At 43.6% G+C, this 27,699-nt stretch overlaps 1 protein-coding gene across 3 annotated transcripts in view; it reads right to left on the bottom strand.

The window, feature by feature from the left end:
• The window catches only part of PCSK1 (proprotein convertase subtilisin/kexin type 1), a 30,546-nt gene extending 27,453 nt beyond the window's left edge, over positions 1 to 3,093 (bottom strand). For 2 of the 3 annotated variants that reach the window (XR_014172961.1, XM_081930554.1), the window contains exon 1: positions 2,557 to 3,093. Coding sequence is in view for 2 of the 3 variants with exons in the window: in XM_081930554.1 (XP_081786680.1) it covers positions 2,557 to 2,739 (183 nt within the window). In the remaining variant the exon portion in view is untranslated. The remainder of the gene's footprint in view (positions 1 to 2,556) is intronic. The other variant, XM_081930555.1, reaches the window with a different exon arrangement.
• Between the last annotated feature and the right edge of the window lie 24,606 nt (positions 3,094 to 27,699).

Genomic DNA, 27,699 nt, shown 5'->3' with positions numbered 1-27,699 from the left:
GGCCATATAACATGTCACCCCTGTTAGCTTCATCTCAGAACAACATTACCGCCTCCCATTTAATGCAGCAGCAATCTAAGTGCTACACATCTTCATTAGAGTGCTTGCAAATTCCTACTTGAATTCCAAATGCATTACAAACAGCAACTCCCATGTATTATCCGTGTTTAGATCTTTGGGAAATTTAGCAAGGCGGAAATATTTAAAATAAACAAATCAAAATTTCTAAAACGAGAGGTGCCAAAGCGGTTCTCGACAGGCTTGGAGCAACACCCTCCGAGCTAGAAAGCCTGTCTTCCAAATCAAGATATATACGTGGCAAAAGAAAGGCAGACTTTTCTTTATTATTACTTGACAAGCTCCAGGGATGAGCTATGGCTATGGAATCAGAGACACTTGCTGACTCAAATTAAGTTCTGACAGGAGGGGAGTATCGAAGTGCCTATGAATCAGTTGATCTTGTATATAGGAAACCTGGCCATGAGATGTGCATATCTACAAAAATTCACAGTGGCTTATTCTCAGGTAGAGAGAACCCTCTGCAAAACAAGGGGGTCATTTAACTCTGCCACACTCCCTATCAGTTGCAATCTCTTTGCAACAGCTCACTGCACTAGATTGTGCCAAAGTAGCTGACTCGATTGGGGTACAAAAGCTCATCACATGGTCTCTGGACCTGGACTCAGGGGCAAAACTAGGCTTTATTTCACCCAGATCAAAGACCCAGTTTGGCACCCCCCCACACACATTTGTGTACACACACACACACACACACACACACACAGGCAGGCTGGAAGCCTCAATGGCGCTCCTCTGGAGGTTTCACCAGGGACAAAAAAAAAAAAAAAAAAACTGGCTAGCCCCCCCCAGCTACAGCACTGCCTGGGCTACATTGCCCCTCATTGCTCATCTCTAAAATACGCTGTATTCCTGGGTGACTCTGTTCTGCTTCATTGGGTGGTCTGAGTCGTTGCCAATGCAATATTGTCAACACCCACTGCTGTGTAACAGGCTGGGGTAGGCTTGTGTCGCTGACACAAGGACACAGGATACAGCAGTGAATCAGATCCTATGCACTTCTATTTGCCAGCTCAGCAGTTCGTCAGCACCACCTTTATGGGGGCGCGGGGAGTTAAATTTGCTTCCAGCAGTGACAACGGAGCTTGTTTCAAGCATAAGAGGTAAGTGAGGATCATAAAAGAGAAAGCAGATGTTAGACTTTGATCTCCACCCTCTCCGTGCTCTGCATCACTGGACTAACACACAGACATATTAGGCTGTTTCTTTAGAAACCAGATCAGAGGGGTTTGGTTTCTGCACTACTGGAGTCAACTGCTGGGGTACAGGATACAGGTAGGAAACTCTACAATTAGATAACGGGGCAAGGTTGCTATTACGTAAATGAAGTTACTCATCCCTGACAACAGTGACGTCATGGCATGACAGACGGGGGGAGGAGGTGTGCTGGAGGGAAGGGAAGGGAGAGGAGATTGTGGAAAACACCTGGCGCTGTTAACTTTTAGGATACAGTGTAGGATTGCTTTTGCTCAATCCACATGGCACCTTCACCAAACCACGGAGGCACAAATATGTCCCTAAGAGCAGAGGGTTTGCGGAAAGAAACGGCAAGTGGTTTCAATGCTCTGGGCTGGTAGAACTTTATCAAAAGAGGAGGGAGGGAAGAAAGAAAGACAGAGCTCATTCTTTGTCTGAAAGCTCGCTCCACGGAATGACGGCTTCCTCCTGCATAAACCCAGATGTCCGTGGTTACTCAGAAGGATGGGGGAAGTACTCTGCACACGCATCCTCCTTCTGCATACTGCTTCACCCATCCCTGGGGAATTATGAATTCTCTCGATTGTTGAATTCTCTCTCGTTTCAATCCTGGCAATTGAAACGGATCCTGAGGTTGGAACCCCAGCTAAAGGCATTCCACCTTCGCCTTGGGGAGCTGTAGGGGTTAATGCAAAGGAGGAAGCATTTCTCGTCTCCCCTGAGTTGCAATTCCCAGCGCCTGCTGCCGATTCCACTCCGTTTGGCATTGTCCCCGAGAAAGCCACCTCTCGCAGAACGCAAGGGAGTGTGCTATCCCTAAAGTCATTTCCTCAACTCTGTTTAAATTTATTATTATTATTATTATTATTATTATTCAGTGGTGTGCGTAGAAAAGCAAAGAATCCTGTAGCAGGAGAGAAAGCTTGGGAACTCTGAGGACTTTCCCCGGAGACTGTGTTTGCCATATGGAGGGTGAACTCGCCATCCTGAGCTAGGAAACCCACCTACCACTCCCTAATAATAATAATAATAATAATAGCATGAGAATTCCTTGCTTAAGGGAGTCAGTGTCTAGAAAGGAGCACGTGACGTGTGTAGCTCTGTCTCAGCAACAGAGCCATTAGCGCACAGCCACTATCTCCAGCTGCTAGTCAATGGCATCGCTTGTCAATTACGCGCGCCGCCCGGTTCCTATTCGGGAAAGCGGGAGAAACAAACTTGCCTTCTTTGCGCAATGGGGTGGGAGAGGGGTGGAGTGGGGAGGGAAGCGGGGAGCCTTACCTGCCCCAGAAATTCATACTGCAGCTCGTCGGCAATGGCCTGGGCTGCCGCCGGACCTCCCGGGATCTCGGCTGCCCACTCGTTGACGAACTGCCTCTCCGCCCGGGCCAGCAGGACGGCTGCGCTCCAGGCAGCCAGCAAAGCCACGGCCGCGCTGCGCCCTGCCCAGCCTCGCCTCTCCATGGCAGCCGGCGAGGAAGAAGGAGGACCGGGCGCTTTGGAGAGAACGAGGAGAATCGATCAAGGAATCGAGTCAGGCACTGGAGAAGTCAGGATTCGTGCTTCAAAAAAAAAAGGAGGAAGAGTGGAAAACTCCTTCCCCACTCTGGTTGCTATGCGATCAGGAGAAAGGCTGGTGCGGGGCGGGGGGTGGAGAAGGAGCTGGCTGTTCTCAAGAAAGTGCCTGGCTGCGATCACAGGTCGCCCGTTTCTGCCCGGCTCATGCTTGAGCAGGACTCCAACCCGCCACAGCCAGAATGGAAATGAGGGCTTGACACGTCAAAACGACGAAAGCGATCCCTGACGTCAGATCTCCCGGGCTCGGATCGAGATGGTTGTTCCCAAGGGAGAGGAGGAGCTGGAGGCGTTTTTCTAATATAGGGGGTGGACTGCAGGATATTATTATTATTATTATTATTATTATTATTATTATTATTATTATTATTATTATTATTATTATTATTATTAACACACACGCAAGAGGAAGGGGAAATTCTCCAGCGTCTCTGTACCAGGAGCTGTCCATGGTACGAAGGCTCCAGCAATCTGTCTCACTGTCGGTCTCTTTCCCCTCTCTGAATGAATTGACAACCCACCGCCGGCTTCCCTACAGATAAGCAAAGCTCTTTCTGTAACATGAAGGTTGCCCGCAAACGGATGGGCATTTCGATCAACATATTGTTCCTGTTGCTTTCCTGATGCGGTGCCTCCGGTCACTGTCTTTCTGAAGCTCTGAAGCTTTGAACACTGAAGAATCGATAAAGATCTTGGGGGGTAGGTGGGAGAGAGGTTTTAGCTGATGGGCTGCTTGCTTGTAAACAGATTTCAAAGAAGTGGCCGTAAGGAATGTACGTGTGTGTGTGCAGTTGGGGATCATTTCCCTTTCTAAAGTTGGGAGGAGGAGTCTGCCCTGTCAACCTAAGAACAGTTATTGTGACCCCACATGCAGGTCTTTTGGGGCAACTTCACAGCTCCTGATGAGAAGATGATTTATTAGGGTTTCATGCCTCGCCTACGCCAAAGCCTAGAGGCAGTGTACAAAATGCACAAAATCACAAGCACAGCATTTCAAAACCGCAAAATTTGTCAGGGAAGGGGGTTTCCAGTTCTATACAGGGTGAAAGGCGATCTCCACAAAGTGAGAATGGAGGTTATACATCTAGGCGCATTGCATGCAGTGGGAAGAAGGAAGAGAATGTGGTAGAACAAACATGCATCTGTCCACATCTGCAGATTCTCCATCATTGCTACCCCAATATGGCACATATTTTGAATCACAGAGGTTTCTTCCAGGCAGGAAATGTATGAAAAAGCTGGCATTCCTCTCCACTGTAGAGGAAGGTGGGTTTTTAAAACTTTATTTAGAAACTGGTACCCTGCTGTTTGAAACAGGAAAAAAATATTCACAAAGCCATTAGGAACCATATATACTGACAGTCTTCCATTCCAAGTCCAAAATGGCATTATCCATGCTGCTCTTCTCACCAGATAAGCCTTAGACTCCTGGGATTCACTTGGCTTCGACATCATTATTGTCACGGCATTATCAAGCCATTTCTAGCGACCCCTTCCATGTTCCCTACCTGTATCTCCAACCAGAGTCCGGCATGAGTCAACACCAACATATGCCTCTTAAGAGCTTAGAGCTTGCAAGTCAGGATGTTGATTTTAATGTTTCCAATTCCCCATAGCATATGCCTTTCCTATGTGTCATATGGACCTTATAATCCCTTTAAGAATATAAGAAGAGTCTTGCTGGATCAGGCCCACTTGCCCATCTAGTCTAGCATCCTGTTCCTAGAATGGCCAACCAGATGTCTGTGGGAAGCCCACAAGCAGGATCAGAGTGCAGCAGCAGTCTTGTGATTCCTAGCAATTGGCATTTAGAGACATGCGGCCTCCAAAATGGTTCCATGGGAGCCGTGATGCTGCCCAATTGTGTGAGATGGTGGTGGGTGCAAAGATGTCTACAAGTCATCAACATCTACAAAGATGGCTACAAGTCACTGGAGAGAGGAAGTGGGCAGCAGCATCTCCTGCAAATGCACTGACAGTGCAATCCTCTGCATGTCTGCTCCAAGGTAAGTCCTATTCAGGAGGAGCGGGTGGAGATGTGGTCTAAACCACTGAGTCTCTTCGGCTTGCCGATCAGAAGGTTGGCGGTTCGAATCCCCGCAACAGAGTGAGCTCCCATTGCTCCCAGCTCTTGCCAACCTAGCAGTTTGAAAGCACGCCAGTGCAAGCAGATAAATAGGTACCACTGCGACAGGAAGGTAAATGGCATATCCGTGTGCTCTGGTTTCCGTCACGGTGTCTTGTTGTGCCAGAAGTGGTTTAGTTCTGCTGGCCACATGACCTGGAAAGCTGTTTGTGGACAAACACCGGCTTCCTCAGCCTGACGCAAGATGAGTACCATAACCCCATAGTCGCCTTTGACTGGACTTAACCGTCCATGGGTCCTTTACCTTTTTTTTAACATTTTAAAGTCCTATTCAATGGAGCTTACTCACACTTACTTATAACTGTGTCTAGTAGGAAGCAGTCACTTTTGACCTTCCAAATGTTGTTGTACTCAAAGTCCCAGCCACCATGGCCAATGGTAAAGGATGATGGAAGCTGCTGTCCAAGAACCCTAGGTAGACCACAGTTCCCCATCCCTGGTGTATAGGACTGCAGTCTGCATTTTGTTTAATGCGCAAAATTTACTGTGCAGTTCCTTTTGTTTCACCATTTCTGCTATCTTCTCCTTGGCTCCCACAGTTACCATTATCACGTTCCTTTGCACTGTCGCTCTTTCTTATAAGTCCCCAATGACCTTCGTTCCTGATTCTTTCTCAAACACCGACTTCACTTTTCATAAGCACTGGTTAGTTGCCTGTCTTTATCCCCCCTCTGAACCCCCTCTTCTCTTGCAATCACTTTCCTTTATCTATCTTGTGAAAATTGCTTCTTTCCTTGACCTTGTTTGTTTCAGTTACAGGTAGGTAGCCGTGTTGGTCTGCCATAGTGGAAACAAAATAAAACAATTCCTTCCGGTAGCACCTTAGAGACCAACTAAGTTTGTTGTTGGTATGAACTTTCGTGTGCATGCAAGTGTATCTGAAGAAGTGTGCATGCACATGAAAGCTCATACCAACAACAAACTTAGTTGGTCTCTAAGGTGCTACCGGAAGGAATTTTTTTATCTTGTTTGTTTCAGTTATCACAGCCCCAGTTTACCTCCAACTTCTATATCCCTTCCTTAAATTTCAAGAGGAGATGGTGGTTGAAATCAGAGTTTGTTCCATCCTCATCACCCGCTTTGGGTGTTTGCTTATCAGGATGACTTGAGGTTTGCCTTAAGTAGTGGGACAATTGAGAATTATTTTCTTTGTTTTGCTGTGCTATTGTTTTATATTGGCCTGCACAGATTTCTAGATGGGTCTTTCAGTTGTCCTCCATGATTCTGAAGATCAATAAAACAAATAAACCTAAACTTTAATTTTAGGTTTAGCTGTGGTGGTGGCGGTAGTGATGAACTGTCACCCTTTTGGCCTAGGAGTAGGATGAGACATGGCGCCACTTAATGCAAATTAGTTCATCCGAAAGGGTGCAATCCTATCCTCACTGGCTCATGGGTCAAGGGGAGTTGAAGTGAAATGGAGGCTGCCAATTCCAGTTGAAAGCCTGCAGAAATGCCCCTGTATGCTGTACAGAAAGTCCACGGAGCCCCTCCATTGGGAAAATTATTTCCCTGAATCCTAGGCTGAAAGTGGGCAGCATGAATGGAGGAACCCAACTACACCAGATCCTAGTCTTTCCATCCCATGAACTTGCCTGTGAACACAACAGAAATCATGCCAGGACAGGACCTGGAGAGAGTAATTTCCCACCCATTGACTCTGATGGGAGTGGACAAGGTTGGAAGAAGTATGCAGCACCCACCAAACTTTTCTGATGGTTCCCCTGATGGTAGTGGGAATGGTTTGGATTTGGGATGGAGTTCTGGGCCTGCAAATGATTAAAATGTGGTGTGTGTGTGTTAAAGGGATTCAAACCACCATTTAGGATTGTTAGTCAGGGTAGTGGTTATTCTGTTAGTCTTGTTAGAGAGAGAAAGAGAGAGAGAGAGAGAGGGAGGGAGGGAGGGAGAGAGAGAGAGAGAGAGAGAGAGAGAGAGAGAAGCTCAAGCACGGACAAGACAGGCACTCTCGTTTCTGGGCATATCAGAAAATCAGCTAGTAATAGGGAATATATATTTGCAGATGAAGTTAGGGGCACTGACTTCATTTACAACACAATCCTATGCATGCTTCATTTACAACACAATCCTATGCATGCTTACTTAGAAGGAAGTCTCCAGTATATTTCATGGGGAAGCATAAATAGGATTACAGCATTAGTCACTGCACAAATCCATTATAATAATTTTAAACCTAAAAAATTAAGAAATATGTAATCATGGCCTTTTTCATTAGCATGGAATATTCCATGCAGCATACAAGGGATTTAAGGGTCTTTTTTTATTTTGGTACACTATAAAGGAAAGAAGATTGCCTTACTCATGCAAAACTTCCATGGAAGATTTCAATTCTTGGACATCAGTGGTCCAGAGTACTACTACTGTTACTATTAGTACTATTCATTTCATTTCTATACTGCTTTATATTTTTAAGAAAAAGATATCCAAGCGGTTTGTAACCTACTTTAAAAGAGCAAATAAAACATTCCAGAATAAAACCTTACAAAAAAATATGAAATATAATCATATATAAATATATAAATAAGAGGGAAATTAAATTACTTGAAAGATTTCAAAATAAAGCATTACAAAAGGAGGTCAAATATAGAATACACATTTAAAACAGCATCATTAGCCAGAGAACAAAATATTATCTTAAACATACAACATAGGTCCATAGTCTAGGACCTTGGTGTTTAAATGAAGCAAAGGAAAACAAATATACAACATACCAGGGTTAACACATGTCAAGTAATTAAGGTAATCGTGTCCACTTTGGAATCAGTTTCCCTCAACAGTTGGTAAATGCTCTCTGCTCAGCAGCTGTATTCTCTGATGGGTAGCAAATCCATCAAAGGTTCTTTGTCAAAGTTCCCTTTCCAACATTATTGATTCCAACTCCTTGTCTCTCACGCATGCTAGAAAGGCAATGCTCAGTTTCCTGAGAGGGTAGATTACTGTATTTTTCGCTCTATAAGACACACCAGACCATAAGACGCACCTAGTTTTTGGAGAAGGAAAACAAGAAAAAAATATATTCTGAATCTCAGAAGCCAGAACAGCAAGAGGGATCGGTGTGCAGTGAAAGCAGCGATCCCTCTTGCTGTTCTGGCTTCTGGGATAGCTGCGCAGCCTGCATTCACTCCATAAGATGCACACACATTTCCCCTTACTTTTTAGGAGGGAAAAAGTGAGTCTTATAGAGCAAAAAATACAGTATTTGCTTCCGATGAGTGTCTAGCCATCACACTGGCAATGTTCTTGGTCTTGCAATGGAAGTTTAATCTGTGGCCAGAAACTGAACATTCCCTGCTCCTGCTGATTTTCTTAAAAGCCAAGAGTGCCTCTGGTACTTGTTTCAGTATTACAATGATGGATATCAAGCAGCAATTTTGAGCAGAGGTGGTACCTTTTGTTCTCTCCCATGGGGCAAATAGCAAATTTGGGCATGTGTTGGTAGTGATTTTCATTGGGGAAAACAGCACAAGGGAAAGGGACCACTTCCTCTTGCTGTTTCAATTTCTTATCTGCCATTCATCCAGGGCAGGTTAATGTAATTTTAAAAAAAACCAAAACAAAATAAAAACAGTGTAAAACCAATTACAGTTACAAGAAAGCGTGGGTCTTGAAAATGTATCTCCCAGATGTTAAGGTAAAGGTAAAGGCACCCCTGCCCGTACGGGCCAGTCTTGACAGACTCTAGGGTTGTGCACTCATCTCACTCTAGAGGCTGGGAGCCAGTGCTGTCTGCAGACACTTCCGGGTCACGTGGCCAGCATGACGAAGCTGCTCTGGCGAGCCAGCACCAGCGCAGCACACGGAAACGCTGTTTACCTTCCCGCTATAAAGCGGTACCTATTTATCTACTTGCACTTAAGGGTGCTTTCGAACTGCTAGGTGGGCAGGAGCTGGGACCGAACGACGGGAGCTCACCCTGCCACGAGGATTCGAACCGCCGACCATGCGATCGGCAAGTCCTAGGCACTGAGGTTTTACCCACAGCACCACCTGCGTCCCACCCAGATGTTAAAGGCCAGAGTAAAAAAGTGAGTCTTCAGAATATGTGAGTCATCATAATGATGGTATCAGATGCTGCTCTGTGGAAAGAGCCTTTCACAGCTTGGGGCTACCACAAAGAATGTCCTGTCCTAGTCTATCCCCTCAACTTCTGAGGGTAGAGGAACTACCAAGAGAGCCCCCTCTGCTGATAGTAACATCCCAGAAAGGGAAAGAGGCAGGCTCTCAGATATTTGGGGCCTTAGTCATTTAGGAATTTAACCACTAGTGTGAGCATCTTAAACTAGACAGAATAATGAACTGGCAACTGGTTAGTTATTTCTCCTTCCTCAACCACACTGGCCACAATACAATCCCCTCTGCTATTAACCTAAAAAACCCCAAACACCTATGGAATTCCTGGTCACAGATTTCCTGTGTCACTGTGAGCGGCATCCTTATTGGATTATATATTTTTGGCTACGCTGACAGTGATTTGTTTTATTTATGCCCACAGATAGATACAGCTATCACTTCTCTCCCCACTCTCTCTCACACAGCTAAATTGAGACGTGCTGGTGGATTCCTGGTGTCACCTCCTCTAGAGGAACTTACACTTCTGTTTTTTAAAAAAGACACAGATGCACCTCAGCTCCATGCTAAAAAAAATGGGGAAACGTTTGTTTTCTGAATACAAACAGAACGTTGCAGCATGAGACATGCTTTAAGTTAATGTAGGAAGAGCCTGCAGAGAATTGGGGGACTCTTAGACTGCTTACACATGACATTCTGCATTCAATGCACTCTGAACTATAGTTTTTTTCTTTCTACTTAGTCCCTGAGCCTACTGTATTACATATCTTATGTCCTTGAAAAGTCCTTTTTCATAAACTAAGTTCCATTCAAAATATGAAAAGCACAAGGCAGATTCATCTTGCATTATTTCCTAGTGTGTCCCATTGAAAAAGTATGGGAGCAGTAACAGGTGTATATATCCATACCTATTTAATGACATTGTGGTTGGGTGTATACCAAGACCACAGTTCTCAAAAACTTCTTCATTCAGCTGCACAGGGGAGAGAAGCCATGGATAACCAAATCAAAGAGAAGTTTTCCAAATGTTTATCCAGTAACAGCACCCACCCTTTTGGACATGCAACATTCTGTGATGAGAAAATCTACCCAGTTTTGCTGCAGGTGGTTAAATGTGCACACTGTGCACATTCTGTAAAGGGACAGAAATATTATTCATTTCAACTAACACTGTAGTTGACGCAGTGTAGTTGACACTGTAGGGATGCGGGTAGTGCTGTTGTCTAAACCACTGAGCCTAGGGATTGCCGATCGGAAGGTTGGTGGTTCGAATCCCCGCGCTGGGGTGAGCTCCCATTGCTCAGTCCCTGCTCCTGACAACCCAGCAGTTCGAAAGCATGTCAAAGTGCAAGTAGATAAATAGGTACCGCTCCGGCAGGAAGGTAAATGGCATTTCTGTGTGCTGCTCTGGTTTGCCACAAGCGGCTTAGTCATGCTGGCCACATGACCCGGAAGCTGTACGCCGGCTCCCTTGGCCAATAAAGCAAGATGAGCGCCGCAACCCCAGAGTCGTCTGCAATTGTACTTAACCTTCAGGGGCACCCTTTACTTTTCCCCCCAAGAATATTTATTAAAGTTTTCAATAATAATACAATAAAAATCAAAGGGAAAAAAAGAAAAAAATAACAAAAATACAAAAATAAAAATAATTAAAAACACAGAGTTTCCATTACTTATTTTTCATTAACTTAATTTCCAGACCTCCTCATACCTCCCTTTTTTGTATTCCAATTCAAATTGTTAGTTCAGCAAATCCTTATCAATAAGTTTTAACCTATTTCTAAACCTTTTTTCCCCATATTCTCTTAAAGCATTACAGCTGGAAACCACTTAATTTCTGTCTGACATCATTCTAACATTCATTAATTTTGCAATATTTCTGTACCTTTACTATTACCTTTACCACTGTAGTGGGTTAACTCCAAAGTTGCCATGTCACACATGGAAGGGAGGAGCTTGGTTCGGGTGAAGAATTCTAGGAATGGAGAGGAGGAAGGAAACCCCTCATTCCAACTTTCCCCTGTAGCCTCTCACATTACCTTCCACACATTCTCAGAGGATTCTCCCGAGCAAGGAGGCAAGGAGAAGAAGGTTGCAGGGAGAAGACGGGAGAGCCAAGGCCTGAGAGAACGGGGCTTCAGTCGCAGAAGCCTGGATCCAATTCAGTGCCCAGATCACTGGATTATGTATATAATCAGCTGCCTGTAGGTGGGAGCTGGCCAAAGAAAGTACATCATAAATGTGATGAATAGCGACATTGGCTATTAGCTCCCAACGTTTTTGACCTTTAAAGTTGTAAAAGGCTTGAATCCAAGTTACCCCACCCCTGTTAATATGTGAGCCTCCTGCTGTGCTTAGGCTTTGCTCCAAGAAGCATTATTTTTAAACCTCTGCTGGCAGGTCCATGCCTAAGAAGGTGATCCTTCATTGCTTTCACCTCCCCTTTATCTCTGCATGGGTGGGTTTTGGTCTTTCAAATTTCAGTGGTGTGAGCCCAAAATTTGGCACTCCCTGTCTCTTGGCTTCTGTTCTGCTCAATTTACTATCTCCTAATTGTGGCACCCTGCAGCACCCATTGCAGCAGGACCAGTTGTGCTGCCCTAAATCCGCACTGGTCTCTGCCCCCCCCTCTTGAGGGCAATGGTGGCAGCAGGAACTCCTTTTCTTCCTCACCGACTTTCCTTTTAGCTGTGGGAGGGTCATCGCTTTAGTGGTGGGGGCCTCTTCCCCTCCCCCTTCATCTGTGGTTCCCAACAGGGGGCAATTTGATTTTTAAAGGGGGGGCAATTCGAGAATGAGTTATTAACAGTTAAAGACCTTTTAGGCTTCCTCCACATGAATAGGAGTTCACTTTTTAAATAATAAAAATTATATGTCACGGGGGGGGGGGGGGTCAGGATTTTAGAGATGGCCAGAAAAAAAGGCTGGGAACCACTGCCCTATATTCTTGCCTGCTTTGCTGCATATTTATCGCTACCAAAAACCTCTGCTCCCATTGTCTCCCTCCTTGCCTTCCTCTAGGATGGGAGGAGATGGGGAGGCTTGCCACATGGTGGGAGGCAGCCGGGCCATCGGCACAGTGAAGATATTGGTGTGGCTACTGGCACCTGGTTTGGTGTCCCCTCCCAAAACATGCACTTTTTGATCTCTGTTATTGACTTAGCCCATTGAGCTACGGTTTTGTTCAGAAGTCCATTTTGGTTTCTCTTTTCTCTAATCTTCACATCATTTTTCTTTTCTCTTTTTAATGAAAAAGAGGCCTTACGGAAATTTATCAGCATTTTATGTGAATTGCCCATATTATATATACTTTGTAGGCAATCTTGCCTGATATACACATTTTTTGCAAAGCAATTTCCCTTAATATAATGCATTTTTGTATGTTGTTTTTACTAATATATGCATTTGTGTGCACACAATTACCCTGTATATGCATTTTTGTATGCATTACTGCATTGCAAAATTTGGAGAAGTGTGAATCTAAAAGGAAGTCTGTGTTTGGTTTCACATATTCTAAAAATACAATTTTGGTAGGCTTGCCTTTAAATTTAAACCAAACTGAATTTCCCTACCACAAACATGGAAAGAAGCCCTTATACATCGTGTACTAGTAAAGGTAAAGGGACCCCTGACCGTTAAGTCCAGTCACGGACAACTCTGGGGTTGCAGCACTCATCTCGCTTTACTGGCCGAGGGAGCTGGTGTTTGTCCGCAGACAGCTTCCGGGTCATGTGGCCAGCATGACTAAGCCGCTTCTGGCGAACCAGAGCTGTGCACGGAAATGACATTTACCTTCCTGCCGGAGTGGTACCTATTTATCTACTTGCACTTTGACGTGCTTTCAAACTGCTAGGTTGGCAGGAGCAGGGACCAAACAACGGGACCTCACCCTGTTGCGGGGATTCGAACCGCCAACCAGCAAGCCCTAGGCTCTGTGGTTTAGACCACAGCACCACCCACATCCCTTCGTTTACTAGTACTAAACACCTAAGCTAGCATTTGATTTTTTTTGGTTCATAAATAATGTCCCCAGACTCCTTTCCTGCTGTCTGCTTTATGACTGAATGTATAAACATAACCCACATAGCAGCATCAAGAGATGCATTCCTGTTCCATAAATGTTGCTGCACCGTTCTGAGCAATAGGTTTGTTTATGCTGTGGAATACCCAGTGGTATTGTCACTAAGCATATTATACTGTAGAGTAACTGATGTTGTGGGTGAGAGGGGAAGGAATAATCACAGCACAATCCTATATATAGTCAGATTCATCACACTTAGTTCAGTTTGAGCATATTCCCAGGTAAGTAGATATAGGACTGCAGCCTAACGTGATTAGAATCCCAGTTCAATAGTAGAGTAAAATTAGATTCACAAAGGAGATGTTTGTGAGATTAAAATAGAAGAAACAGGACTATAGTTCCCTGAACTAAGAACTGTGAATCAAACATATTTTCTCCAGGGAGTTGATCCTGCAATATGGATCCAGTCTGCAGCGTACAGTCTAGCTAGACTTTTGTTAGTTGAAAAAAACTTTCAAAAATTTTGGAGAGATTTGACTCTCTCGACTTTCCATCACAAACTTGATCCCACCAACAACTTGTTCTAGGGCGCAGAAATTTGGGCAGGTGCAGATGGCTTGGCAAGGCAGAGGTGCTCACCTGACCTCCCAATAGGTAAGCTGCTACTGCTGCTTACTGGGATACTGGGAGGGACAAGGCAGCAGTGAAGTCAGCATGGTGCAAATGCACCAGCAGAGCAAATTCTGTGGTTCTGCCACTGCAAATGCACCACACCAACCTTCCCACTGTTTTGCCTCACCTCCTCACAGCAAGCAGCAGAAACTCACCAGCAAGTGCTTCATCACTCTGTCCGCTACTGAATTCAAGGTATAGTGGTACCTCGGGTTAAGTACTTAATTCGTTCTGGAGGTCCGTACTTAACCTAAAATTGTTATTCACCTGAAGCACCACTTTAGCTAATGGGGCCTCCTGCTGCTGCCACACCGCTGGAGCACGATTTCTGTTCTCATCCTGAAGCAAAGTTCTTAACCTGAAGCACTATTTCTGGGTTAGTGGAGTCTGTAACCTGAAGCCTATGTAACCTGAAGCGTATGTAACCTGAGGTACCATTGTATCTAGGTATTTCACCTCATTATATAGTTTTTTCCCCTATGTGGCCAAAGTGGATGAAATTTGCAGACACAGGGGCCCTTCCAGAGTGACTTAAGGTTGCTAAATTGTTGGTGGGTACATCCAGATGGTTTCATACAGAACACCTTTAAAGTTTGACCTGTCCATCAAAATTAAAAGCTCCCCCCCCCACTTTATCCATCCATCCCCTCTTGAGCTCTGGGTGTTTCCCCAGTAAGCTAGGTTTTCTTTTAGGCTGGGTGATGTGGGTGGCTATATCTATTTCTAATTATTGAATCATCCACTACCAGGAGCCCTCTGCTCCTCATTCGCATATTCCTTGCATTCACCCCCCTAAAAAATGGGCATTCCTTGGAGTGATGCACTTTTGCTCCATGCAAGTATTGAAGGTGACACCTTGGAAATGGGACATCTCTGTCATGTCCTTGTCCATAAACCTCTCTGCTTCTTTCAGCTTCTCCAGGTCATCTATGCTGTGCTCAAGGCAGTCTTCTTTGACCAACTCCCCGTCATAGACGTATCCCACCCTACCTAGCTCTATCTAGAAAAGCCCTAATATATCAGAGTGGTGTCAGAATTATATAGTGTGTTTTCTATGCTGAACACCACTTACTAATGTGGGTGTTTCATTTCATTTTCATTTTTTATTTTATTTTAAAAACCTATGATGCAGAATTTGACTTTAATTTACTAAATTCAACGAAGAAGTACAGTAGATGAAAAACCTAATTAGTGACTGAACAGTTTTCAGCAGTTGCTCGTTTACTATAACTATTTAAATACCTAAAAGGGCTATTCAGGCTAAATTTAATTCGTCTGCACGCTGAAGAACTCTTTAAAAACCTGAGCACTTTCCCTTTTTCTCCCCTTCTAGCACTCACATTCCCAAGTAATTGAAAGCTAATAAAAGAGAGTTTGTATGTGTAGGCAATCACAAAGAATATAGGAAACACCTGTTTTTACTTCCATTGACTGTCTGCAGGACTAATAGTGAGCGTTTATTTGGAGACGTTACATTAGCTTGTGTAATAGCGCATGACACACTTTCAGTTTTACTGCAGGCAAACAGCAAACATGGCTAAGAGTATGTGAATAAATGAAACACAAACATGTCCTCCAAGCCAGCCATGCAAATGAATGGAAGTATAATGACAGCATATATTACCTTCTCTGTCCACCGTGAGTTGGCAGGAAACAGTTGGTGAGCGAACCTCATTTTTCCATTCTTCACAACCTGTCTGCAGCTGTTTACTGAAACTCTCAGGTTAATTCAACCAAAAGGCAGGGATAGTGTGCAGGCAGGACTACATGAACACACACACACACACACACACACACACACACACACACACACACACCTTTAGGGTAAAGAACAGCAAACTGAAAGGCAGCTGTTCTGCATAATGTTTTCCTTGCTCTCCCCCCCCTTTAAATACAGTTCAATCTACTTTACAGCCATGCTAATGACAGCTGTTTATAATGGACAAAACCTCATGAGCATTTACTTAACCTGGAGCTGATTCATGCATCACAGTGGAGTGGCTTGGGGACACTCATAGCAGTTAGCAGCCAGCAGTTCCAGAAGACAATAAACCTGATATTGTCGCTTCCGGTTGTGTGCTGGTGTTGGTCTCTAAGCTACTGATAACAGATAGCACTAAGTACTAAATACACACACACACACACACACACACACACACACACACACACAGAGAGTTTTCTGTGTATGCAAAGTATAGTTAAAGCCATGGTTTTCCCAGTAGTGATGTATGGAAGTGAGAGCTGGACCATAAAGAAGGCTGATCGTCGAAGAATTGATGCTTTTGAATTATGGTGCTGGAGGAGACTCTTGAGTCCCATTCTTAAGGAGATCAGCCCTGAGTGCTCACTGGAAGGACAGAGCCTGAAGCCGAGGCTCCAATACTTTGGCCACCTCATGAGAAGAGAAGACTCCCTGGAAAAGACCCTGATGCTGGGAAAGATGGAGGCCACAAGGAGAAGGGGACGACAGAGGACGAGATGGTTGGACAGTGTTCTCGAAGCTACCAGCATGAGTTTGACCAAACTGCGGGAGACAGTGGAAGACAGGAGTGCCTGGCATGCTCTGGTCCATGGGGTCACAAAGAGTCGGACATGACTGAATGACTAAACAGCAACTAAATACACGTTTTAAGGCAGTAAGACTCAGTTAACATAGCCTCTGAGTACAAGTATAGGATTGTGTTGCAGTTGTGAGGACAAAACTTCTCATACTTCCTGAGTGTCGTGGCAATGTCACAAATGACCAGAGGTCTCAAGGCAGGGTAAGCTGGTCATTCTAGCAATCAAATCTACCCAAAAGTGAATCTGGTTCTTTCTGGGATTTCTATTCAGTTAGGAGTATGTATGTGTTCATTTTGTAACAAATGAAAAACTGATATGAAAGTTCAGTTTTCATTAGTTGTTAAGTGAATGCCAAAAATAATGAATAAATACAAAAGGACTCTATTGTCATTCCTTAGGCAAATAAAACAAAAGTTAAAATAATGTGTCCATCTCTGAGCAGGGTGGGTGGGGTAGGTACTTTAGCTAGTCCTATCAGGTAATCTCATCAAAGAAGAAAAAGTCATGTAGTAGAACAACCAATGTTGTCTGTTTTAGACGTCTGTGCCCAGCAAGCAGATGAATCGCATTAGAGAGCCACAAACACTTTGGAGCTAGAGCTAGATTTTCAGCTCACCAGACTGAAGCACAGCAGCAGAGCCAAGTTCATGATCAATATGCCAAGCTTACAATGCTAAAGGAGACAAAGTATGAGCATGGACCAAAGTGATGTGATGAGAACCACAAGCACTACCTGAGCAGAGACAAGCAGTGAGCCCCATTCCCACTTCACAGCAGACATGCATAGGGATGTGCAGCAATTTGCTACCCTTCAGAGAAACAGGTTTTTATCTTATGGTAGGTTTACAACTGCTAGGGAACATTTGAATATTTAACAGAAAAGTGGGTTGAAAATGCACAGAACATGTATTTTTAAAAAATCAAATAATTGTTTAGGATCCCTTCCCCACCCCCCAATCCACATCAACATATATAAAACAAAACAAAAATGCAGCAGCTGTTTACTATTGGAAATTCAATTCCAGACCAGTGCCTAAAATCATACAAATGAATAATCCTCTTTAGCCTGGAAATACCTATGAGCTAGTTAATTGCCTCTCTCATCTTTGAAAAGAGCTATTATGTTCAGTGTGTTTTTCTAGGCCCTTTTCCACATGCTAATTCTTTTGTCTTTTGTTTGCTGTCTGTGGCATGTTTGAACAGATCTCCATTAACTGATCTGTTCTGTTCAATTAAAAGGATGAGCCCTGATTCAGGCTTCTGGGAAGAATCCTGTTTCAATGTTTACTGTTCAAATAGTCTAAGATACATCTTCAAGATGAATTGAATTACAAAATTCATCATGCATGCTTTATGGCTAGCTCGGGTTATTTGCTTTTTGACCAAGTAAAGTCCAATTGGCTTCTGATGCTTTTTGTCATTTTAAGTTGTAAATTATATTTTTATTGGAAAAAGAAATAATAAAGAAAGGGCATCTTGAGTTTCAGTGGATACATTTTCTATTGCTTTCCTGATTCTGTCTCTGTGAAAGTGCTCTTTCATAAAGTGAACTCCAAAAAATTAGGTGGTCTCTATGTTCATAACATGGTTACTGTAAGATATAAAAAAATATGTTCATAATCCTCATAATTCAGAGGGGACGCTACTTCATATGCGGTGGACCTGTAACAAAATTAAGAGCTTCTGGGACATGGTATATGAGGAGTTGGAAAAATTATTTAAACAAACTTTTGTAAAAAATACCAGAAGCATTTCTATTGGGCATAATAGATTCAGATACCACAAATGAAAATAAGAGAATATTCCTTTAGGCAACATCCACAGCAAGAATACTAATTGCAAAAAAAAAAAAAACCTGGAAAAATGAAACACAACCAACAACAACAAAAAAAAAGAGTGGAAAGAGAGATTATTTGATTACTTTGAGTTGGCAAAAATGATGGATGCAATTAGGGGACAGTCTAAACAAAAATTTCAGAAAGCGTGGGGATAGTACAGAGATTATTTTTTAAAAAAACCAGTGCCCTCAAATTAAAACCTGGAGTTGCTTCAAATAATTTTCGCAAAACAAAACGTGGTTTACAAATACAGCATATGGAGAAGGGAAGAAAAGACGAAATGAGAAAGAAACAGTTTATCAAGTTTAAAATCAGACCCACATTGAGGAGGAAGTCTAATAGAATAGAACAAGAACTAAAGACTGGATAACATAAGTCCGTGTGCAGATACTTGTGGATTTATGGATATATGTTTATCATTTATTTTGTGTTTTCTTTTGTAGTTTGTTTTCTAAGTGTTGTGTGTGTGTGCTGTAATAATAAGTTAATAAAAGCATTTACATAATCCTCATCCACTGAGAACCTATTCAGCTATTCAGAAAAAGCAGTCTTCATGGTACTGTATCACTTCAGCATGTAACTAGTCCATCACATATTTAAATGCCGTCAGACAATACAACTCCCTGCACAGGGAAAGTGTGTGTGGCAAGGTGAGTGCATCCTGTCTGCCCTTTTCTCTGACAGATTTGCTTTTGATATGGGAAATATTGACATGTGCCGTTTTCTATGTGCATTTTCTAGTAGGGCAGACCTCAAAATATTATTCCACATGGAGGGATGCATAGATCAGTCAATTTAATGCCTGTATCAGTTTTGCATGTGTATATTCATAAATCCTATTTCATTTCTAGTTTGATCCAATATATATGAAAATCCCGATATGTAGATGTCACATCTGTTTTATTTATTTTTAGCTACTGTTCATTTTGATCATCCTTTGTATATTTTAGAAAACCTCTTCTTTTAATCAATAATTTTAATGGTTTAGTTCAGATTTTTGTAAACCACTTTTACAGTCAAGTGGTATGTAATTTTCTTTAAGTCAATGAATCTGTATATATTGTCATTGCTGACATCCATCTCTCTTGAGAGTGTCTCTGGGAGTGAAGTCAAACTGCTGAGTTAGCAGGGTGCAAACCTGGGCAGTTTGTATGGAGGTCAACAACAGCAAGACCTCCCTCTCAGACAACAGGACCTCCTTCTCAGCCTTGCTGATGTGATCCAAAGGAAAGTAGAGCAATACATTTGGAACCAGCTTGGCTGCAGGAGCTGCCAAAAGGACAAGGTGCCATCCAACTGTCTTAGGGACTCCACTCCAGATTTGTGTAGGGCTTACTCCTTAGCCTTTTCTTCTCCCAGATATATCCCACAAGGCAGAGCAGGTTTGGATCAGAGTTTTCCTTCTGACAAGCCCCATCTTGCCCTCACTTCCCTCTACAGAACACGCAGAAACCACCTTCTTGACCATTGGACCCACTATTGGTCTCATCCACTCATCTTCGCATGTAGAAGTCCCTAACTCACTATGGGTTTGTGGCCCTTGAGCTACCCTCACCTGGTTTAGCCAGGCAGTCAAGGCCGTTTCCGGGTTATGACTGCTACTGCATGCTGACAGCTTCTAGGAGCCACAGGTGAGAACTGAGTGCTGGGTGGAGACCAAAGGTGGACCAACTACCCCAGAAGGAGCACAGCATGTCCACCACCAGAGGTACCACCTATTCTCTATGCCAAGGAGATGCTCTACCATTAAGCTACAGTCTTTGCCCAACAGAGAGAGCAAGGAAGGATTGAGGGGGCGAGGGAAAAGGTGGTTGATGATGATGTCATGGAACCTGCATTCGGTTTACTGTCTAGCCTGATGAAGAGGTCTGATGAACTCAGAAGTCTGCATACTATTTTGTGATGCTTTGGATGGCCTAGTAAAGGCTTTGGATTTTTTTCTTCTTATGGGATAGCAGGGTTACCTTTGCTTTAGTATATATGTATGAAACTAGTGCCTATGCATAGATTGGAACCAAGCATGTGTGTGTGTGTGTGTGTGTGTGTGTGTGTGTGTGTGTGTGTGTTGCACAAATTTCTCACACAACTAGCTAAGGTGGATGATCCTTAACAAACACTTCTCACTTCCAAATTTACTACGGCATACTTCTTATTCTGCAATGCTCCCCTCCAAACCCCCCACCTATATGGAAATAATATCCTCGTTTCCTCAATAGAAACCTTAATCTCCCAAGAGTAGTAGCAGGTGATGGAGCAAAGATATCAAAGCACGGCTTTTCTATGGATTAAGCCGATGATTAATTCATAAAGCCTTATGGATGAAAGTTATTTCAGAAGCAGGCTGAGCATTCAATGGCAGCAAATTCCTATTTGCACTCACCCGCACAAAGCAGATTGCAATGACTACAATCACCCCCATGGGAACAAATGCTTGCCCTATCAGAGAATGTGCTTGGCACCTATTGAATCACAAGTAAAGAGGCAAAGTGTCATGTTCAAGATGGCAAAGAAAGTTGTAGTTATCATGGGAAAGCTTGATAGGGGACTTTTCTAGCAGTGAACCTGGGGAAAATAACACATCTGAAGCTAATGGGGTATTTCTTCACTCAGGGACGGACATTGGTAATATGCTGCCCTGTGTAGTGGCATTGCATGGGTTCAGACCCAGGTACAAAACTTGTTGCATGAACCTTGGCTACTTATTTCTTCAGATTATCTATAACCCACTCATCGCTGTTCACACAATTCCAAAATGAAGAACGTCATTATGCAATGGAGCGACATCTTACTTAAATGCAGCTTCATATAAAATCAAACAATATACAATCAACATAACTACATCAGTCAAGTGAGTATACCTTAATCAAAGCTTGGGCTGAATAGCCACATTTTCAGCAGGCATCAAAACGTCATTAGTGTGGGTGCTGGTTGCGCCTGAGAGGGGAGAACATTTCAGAGCTAGGATGCTGCTATTGAGAATGCCCTCTCACAAATCACCACATGCTATGCATCAGAGAACTTTGACACTGTAAGAGGGGAATCACTCAATGACCTCAAAATCTGGACAGGTGTATATGCAAGAAGGTGGCTTTCCAGATATCTGAGTCCAAAGCCTTGTATTTTCTGTCCATTCGAACATTCCTCCAGAGGCACCAACTTGTGAGGGAAACTGGGGGTGCCAACATCGTGTGTGTGAAGTGCTGGTGTTCTGTCAGGACGTCAGAGAAGCTAGGGGGCAGAGCCAAATATGGTGGCAGTGCAGTTTCAGTAGCCAGTGGCTGCTTCCCCTCTCCTTCCCCTCCATGGCAGGAGGAGAAGAAGGAGCCGGCCACTGAAGTCACACCATGCTTGGCTCCCTGCTAGCCCCTGACTTTTTTGAGCATTGGGGGCCTGCTCCTCAAAATATGGGGGGGGGGGAGAGTTGGGCCCCCAGGCATTGGTGCCCCTGCATTCTTCCATGGTTTGTTGTGAAATGAGGGGAATGATCTCTTTGTGAGAAGGGCAGGGTTCAAATGGGAGTATACTTACTATTATGGAACAGAAAGCACAACTTGCAAGTTAAATAAATTGGAGTGACTCCCCCCGCCCCCCTTAGAAGTATTTTCTTTTTAGGGTAGCAAGACGACAGCCTTAAAAACACAGTGTACGTTCTTCATTCTGTGACCTTACCAAGTAGCTCCTTGTCCTTTTCAAGTTGTTGCCCTACCAAACAACCTTCAGAGCTCAGAGCTCTTTTTGACATTTCGAGTGAAGACTCCCTTCTGAACTTGCTAGCATCCTTTTAAAAACAAGGCACAAGATGCATATGGCAGTTTGTATTCTGCTTTTCTAATTTAAAAAGAACCGTCCATTCTTCATCTCATATTTAAGATTTCACCTTGAATGCCCTTGACCTTTTGCTTTCTGAACTTGGCACTCAGTGAAAAACAGGGGATGTCAAACAGAGACTTGTTTGGATTGGTGGGGGTGGGGAGGCCACCTGCCCACTAAAGCAGGGGAATTTCCAGGCTTATCCATAAACCTTAGAATTTATGAGTGCCTCCAAGCTATCAGTATTTTGGAACTTTACGCTTGTGCTAGTGGATTTGTTGCACTGTGGCAACAGAACACTTTAATCCAGTATCACCAGTATGCAACAAATACACTTTTTAAAAACCCAGATTTATTTTTGCAGTTTGAAAAATGATGGGAAATGCACTGAAAAGTGTAGGATAAGCTAGGTGAGGGTAGCCAATGGGACTCCAACCCTCAGTGAAGACAGGCTCAAGCAGATTGAGTGCATAACACCAATAGTGGGTCAAGAAGGTAGCTTATGCGCATGATGTAAAGGGAAGCGAGGGGCAAATGGGGCTCACCCACCTGGGAAGGTATCTTCCCACCACTAGCAGCTTTGACGTCATGATCTGATGTCATGATGGTGTCAGATGACTGTTAGTGGGGCACACCTGTCCAAAGTTGACCTGTGGGGTGGAGAGAAGGATCTGCTTCTCCAGCATGTTACCCACAGAGAACACACTGGTGGAGCAGAACCCAGCAGGACTGAACCTTCTGCTCATCAGCTGATGAGTGCAAAATGCAATCATGCTGGCTGCAGTGGTCTGCTTTGCTGGTATGTTCCCTATACAGGAACATGCCAGTGAAACAGGATTGTACCCTGCCACCAAGCCCATCATCAGCTGATACCATTCACTGATGTCAGGTGATGGACAGGTGGGTGTGGTTTGGGGACATTGCCCTGTGGGCCAACTTGGACCCCCTGGTGAGCCAAAATTGGACCACGGGGGCATAGGTTTTCCACCTGTGGACTGTTGGCAAGACTGTCAGTTTCCCAAGAGCAAATCAGGATGAATGCTCATTGTTGCATAAACAAATCAGAATGAATGTTCAATAAAGACCAGGCCTAATCTAACCACTCCCTAAGATTTGTGCATGAAAATCAGGATGAATACTGAGCAAACATCTGGAGGAGTAGAAATACTGAACTCAGAATATGCCCCCTTCTTTCTCTGTGTAGTGACACCTATTATCCCCACATTCACAGGCATATGGAATTCCAATTGGTGTTTTTTAGGGGATGGAGAGCTGATTCAATGGCAGTAGCATAGCTAGGCGGGGTAGCGGCAGTGGGGTGTAGGGCGGCAGCGGGGTCTGTAGGGTATCATGGTGGTGTTACGGTGGTTGTTGGGCTCAACAACTTCGGTTCTCCCACTAGGGGTTGCTATGCTGCTGAGGAATGGCATCAGAAAGCTTGCTTCTATGAAGCCTTTTTGCAGGGCTTGGTTCATAGTGTCATTTCATCCACTCTATGCTTCTTATTAGGTGGACTTAATCCAGCTACCGCCACCTCCGTCCTTTTATAAATGAGACTCAATACTCATCACAGTAATATTTAATAGCCATGATCTCCACAGCAATATTTTATTTACTCTGCAGTACCAAGGCCAGGCCAGCTGTCTCATTACATAATCTGATGAAATCTCTAAAGACAGAACAATTTGCATGAAATGTACATAGAAGCAGCCAATTTGCATATAGCTCTAATTGCCAAGCAAAAAGTATTGAAAAGGAATTGTCATTTTCACTGAACTTAGTATTCAGAACGTGTTGTTTGAATACATCAACTTCTTTGTATCTCCTGTTGTCTGACTTGGAGTTGTTCGCAAAAACCAGTGTGGAAAGACGTCTTTAGCATACTTCTGGAATACGAATGAGTAATCCCTGTCAAGAATTATGTTTTTTTAACAACAAGAATTAAATTCAGGAGGGAATTTATGGTTGAGGGTTGCATTCTTTTGGACGCCCATTTTTAAGTGATTACATGCAGGACTGAAATGTTTAGCTGATGAATAAGTTAGATGAATCAATTAAAATTTTTGAATTGACTTAAAAAGATGTTCCAGATTAATTGATCAGGAGCTATATTTATTTTTTAAATGCAGTACATATAAATACAGTTGTACGTTGGTTCTCGAATGGAGTCCCTTCCGGAAGTCCGTTTGACTTCCGAAAACATTTGAAAACCAAGGCGCTGCTTCTGATTGGCTGCAGGAGCTTCCTGCACTCAATCGAAAGCCGCAGAAGCCATGTTGGACATTTGGCTTCCAAAAAAATGTTTGCAAACCAGAACACTCACAGGCAACAAGAAAGGTGGAAGACAACTCCAGTACCAATCAAGAGGTGAGCCAATTTAGGGAATCTTTTCAGATTATTTTGGTGACAGCTGTGGGGTGGGTTTTAATGGGTATGAGATGACATATTAATTGCAATTTATTCCTCCAGGCACCCACATTTGTGAGGTGAACAGTTTCAAAATCCCGCCCATGGCAGCAAAATTAAAAGCATAGGAATTAGGCTATGAAAGCTTGTTTTATAATGAAATAAGCTGCCCCCCTATTCTTACCCCGCTTAACAAAGAATCAGGAAACAATTTGTAAAGTAACTTTAAAAATAATATTTACCTGCTTTATAATCATTCATTGTCTCACAGCAACAGTAGCAGTAAAATCTATTCAGGCAAAATATATTTACAAGCCTCCGGCATTTGCCTGAGCTGGTGCAAGTGGAGACATTTCTCCTTCCTTCGCTTGTCAAAGGAAAAGAGGAACATTAAATACTCTATGCTCCTTCCTCTTCAAGAGAAGATGGGAAATGACATTGCACAGAGCCCACTCTACCACTCTACCACTCTATGGTCTGAGTATTTGTCATGCTAGCTAGCAAGAATATGCAGTTAGATTTGGCTGCTAATCTCCCACTACAAGTAGCATATGCTATAGCTGAACCAAAGTAGCTCAGGCAAACTTTGACTAGATAGGTAAGAGTTTTGTGGACCCTGTGCAGAACCAAAGGGACACGTATGAAGGAGGTGGAGAAAACTGGTGTGAGGGAACCGTAAACAGCTAGATGAAAACCACTGGGAAGGCTCCTTTTTATGAAGAAATATGGAAAGCCACAATAGTGACCATTATTAAATGACCCATTTAACACAATCCTCTTTCGAGTCTGAATTTTATTTCTAAAGAATTCAGTATTCAACGTCGAGTTTATTTCTTAAGAAAACAGAAATGCATAGAAATTAGTTATTTTCAAAAGAGTTTTGGTGCTCCACTGAGGCATGAAGATAAAAGAAAATAAACCTTGGCTGTTGAGTGACTCAGTGGCAGAAAAAAAGGTCTGCTTTAATGAGAGCTACCTGCTGAAGATTTATAAGCTATTCCAGCTATTATTCCTGGTCACCAATGTGCTGTAATCTCCTTCTAGAGCAATATAATTAGCACTGCGAAAGGAGTGACCTTTCTCGAGATCTTATTTTCCATTTTGCTAAAAATATCAGTGTGATCTTGGGTGCCTACAGCACTTTCAAGCATGACAGAAAACAGCAAACTGACGCTCAGGAGGAAAGGGAAGATCGATGGGCAAATAGTTATTGCTGCAGCCCAATTGGAGGAGGGAGAAGAGAGCCAGCCTTCATATAATCATCGGGATGAGGTGTGGGAGCCAAGTATTTATTTATCTGTTACTCACATCATTTCTGTCTCATATCCTTGGCCTTTAAGGACTTTTATCTATTTTATCTCCAGATGGTTTGCATCAAAATGCAGTTCATCAGCTTTATGTGACAGCCAACCAGGGCAGGGTTCAACCAGCATTTGGCAAGCATCACATCTTACATTGAAGCAGGGCTGGCCTATCCATGAGGTGAGCAGTCACCTCAGATGGCAGAACCCCAAGAGACCAAGTTTTCCCTCCACTCTGCCCAAGATTTTGAGTCAACCTCTGGGGCATTGTATGGGAAAAGGAAAAACATGGCAGCCACCTAGTGGTGTTTAGTACCCATTGAGGCTGGTAGGGTGGAAGGAAAGGGACCCAAACAATCGATGGAGGCAAAATTAATGGCAGGCCAAGCCAGCTCCTCCTTATTTTGTCTCCAATCTCCCCTCTGCTGAATTCTGACTAAGGAGAAGGAAGTTGACGACCATGGGCTGGTTGTAATGAAGAAGGCAAACAGGTGGGGACTGGCTGAGGGTAGGATGAGATTAGTGGGGCAATGCACCATGGTTGCTGGGTTTTTTGTTGTTGTTTTTTGTGTAGTAGTGGTCATTTCCCCAAACACACTATGCCTTTGAAGCATGTTAGATTCCTGCTCCCACATAGTATTCCAGATGTCAGCCCAACTTCTGAGGCATTGTTGAAAACATAAATTACCTGGAACTGGGAAGGTTAAATTGAAGGGGATGAGATGGCAAGAGTGCATGATGTGCTTTGCCAACAACTGTCTAAGAATAGTGGCACCAGCCAAATATGTGCAGGAAGTAGATGATATTCTTTTGGGGGGGACACTGCTCTCTACTGTTTTGCAGAGGGGGCAGAGTGTTAAACCATTGGTCTTCAGCACATGCATTGGAACCCAGTACTAGGTCACAATCTGACATCTGTTAACGGTGCTGAGAGTTGTTAGACAACCCCTATTCTACACAGAGCGCTACAGTGGTTTAACAATCCATCCATCTTCCCAATGATTTCTGGGAAATGTAGTTCTCAGGGAGAAATAGGAGTCTCCTAATGACTCTCAGCACCCTTAACAAACTATAGTTCCTAGAATTTTGCTGGAGAAGCCAAGACTATTCAGAGTGGCATGATTCTGCTTTAAATTTAGGTGGGGCCTAACTCTGAACAGCGCGGGGGGCACTGTGGGTAAATCCTCAGCGCCTAGGGCTTGCCGATCGCATGGTCGGCGGTTCGAATCCCCGCGGCGGGGTGAGCTCCCGTCTGTGGTCCCAGCTCCTGCCCACCTAGCAGTTCGAAAGCACCCTTAAGTGCAAGTAGATAAATAGGTACCGCTTTATAGCGGGAAGGTAAACGGCGTTTCCGTGTGCTGTGCTGGTGCTGGCTCGCCAGCTGCAGCTTCGTCACTCTGGCCACGTGACCCGGAAGTGTCTCCGGACAGCGCTGGCCCCCGGCCTCTTAAGTGAGATGGGCGCACAACCCTAGAGTCGGACATGACTGGCCCGTACGGGCAGGGGTACCTTTACCTTTACTAACTCTGAACATATTAATTATTGAGCATTAATGGTTATTAGTGCATTTGGGGTTTTTGTCACAGATAACCTTTCTTTGGCAAAATATGTGGAGGCCCAAAGTTAGGAGGTTTGTTAAAAACAACAACCACAGCCCTGCTTGACCCCCAGTCTCCCACACTAAGCAAAAGCAGCCTCTGCAATCTTCTTTCAATGACAGTCTGGCACTTCAGTTTGAAGTCTGCTCCCTTGTATGCAAAGGGAAATGGTACATACAGAGTTCTTTAAAAGGTTGGCATTGCGAAATGTCACTGTGGCTCAAAGTTTAACCGACATTGATCATCCTGGCCAAATGGGATTATGAAAATTTGCCTTCATCTTTTCAGTTAGAAAGAACAACTGCTCAAAGCAGTATTTGTAAATAAAAGGAAATTACATGTCTCTGAAAGAGGCAGATGATATGGGAGTCTCAGGTGAAATGCCATCTGCCCTGTCTCAAATAAG

Source organism: Podarcis melisellensis (assembly GCF_964234715.1).
Source record: "Podarcis melisellensis genome assembly, chromosome: 11".
NCBI lineage: Eukaryota > Metazoa > Chordata > Lepidosauria > Squamata > Lacertidae > Podarcis > Podarcis melisellensis.
Note: the sequence above shows the minus strand (reverse complement) of the source record. Positions and strands in the feature narration are given on the sequence as shown.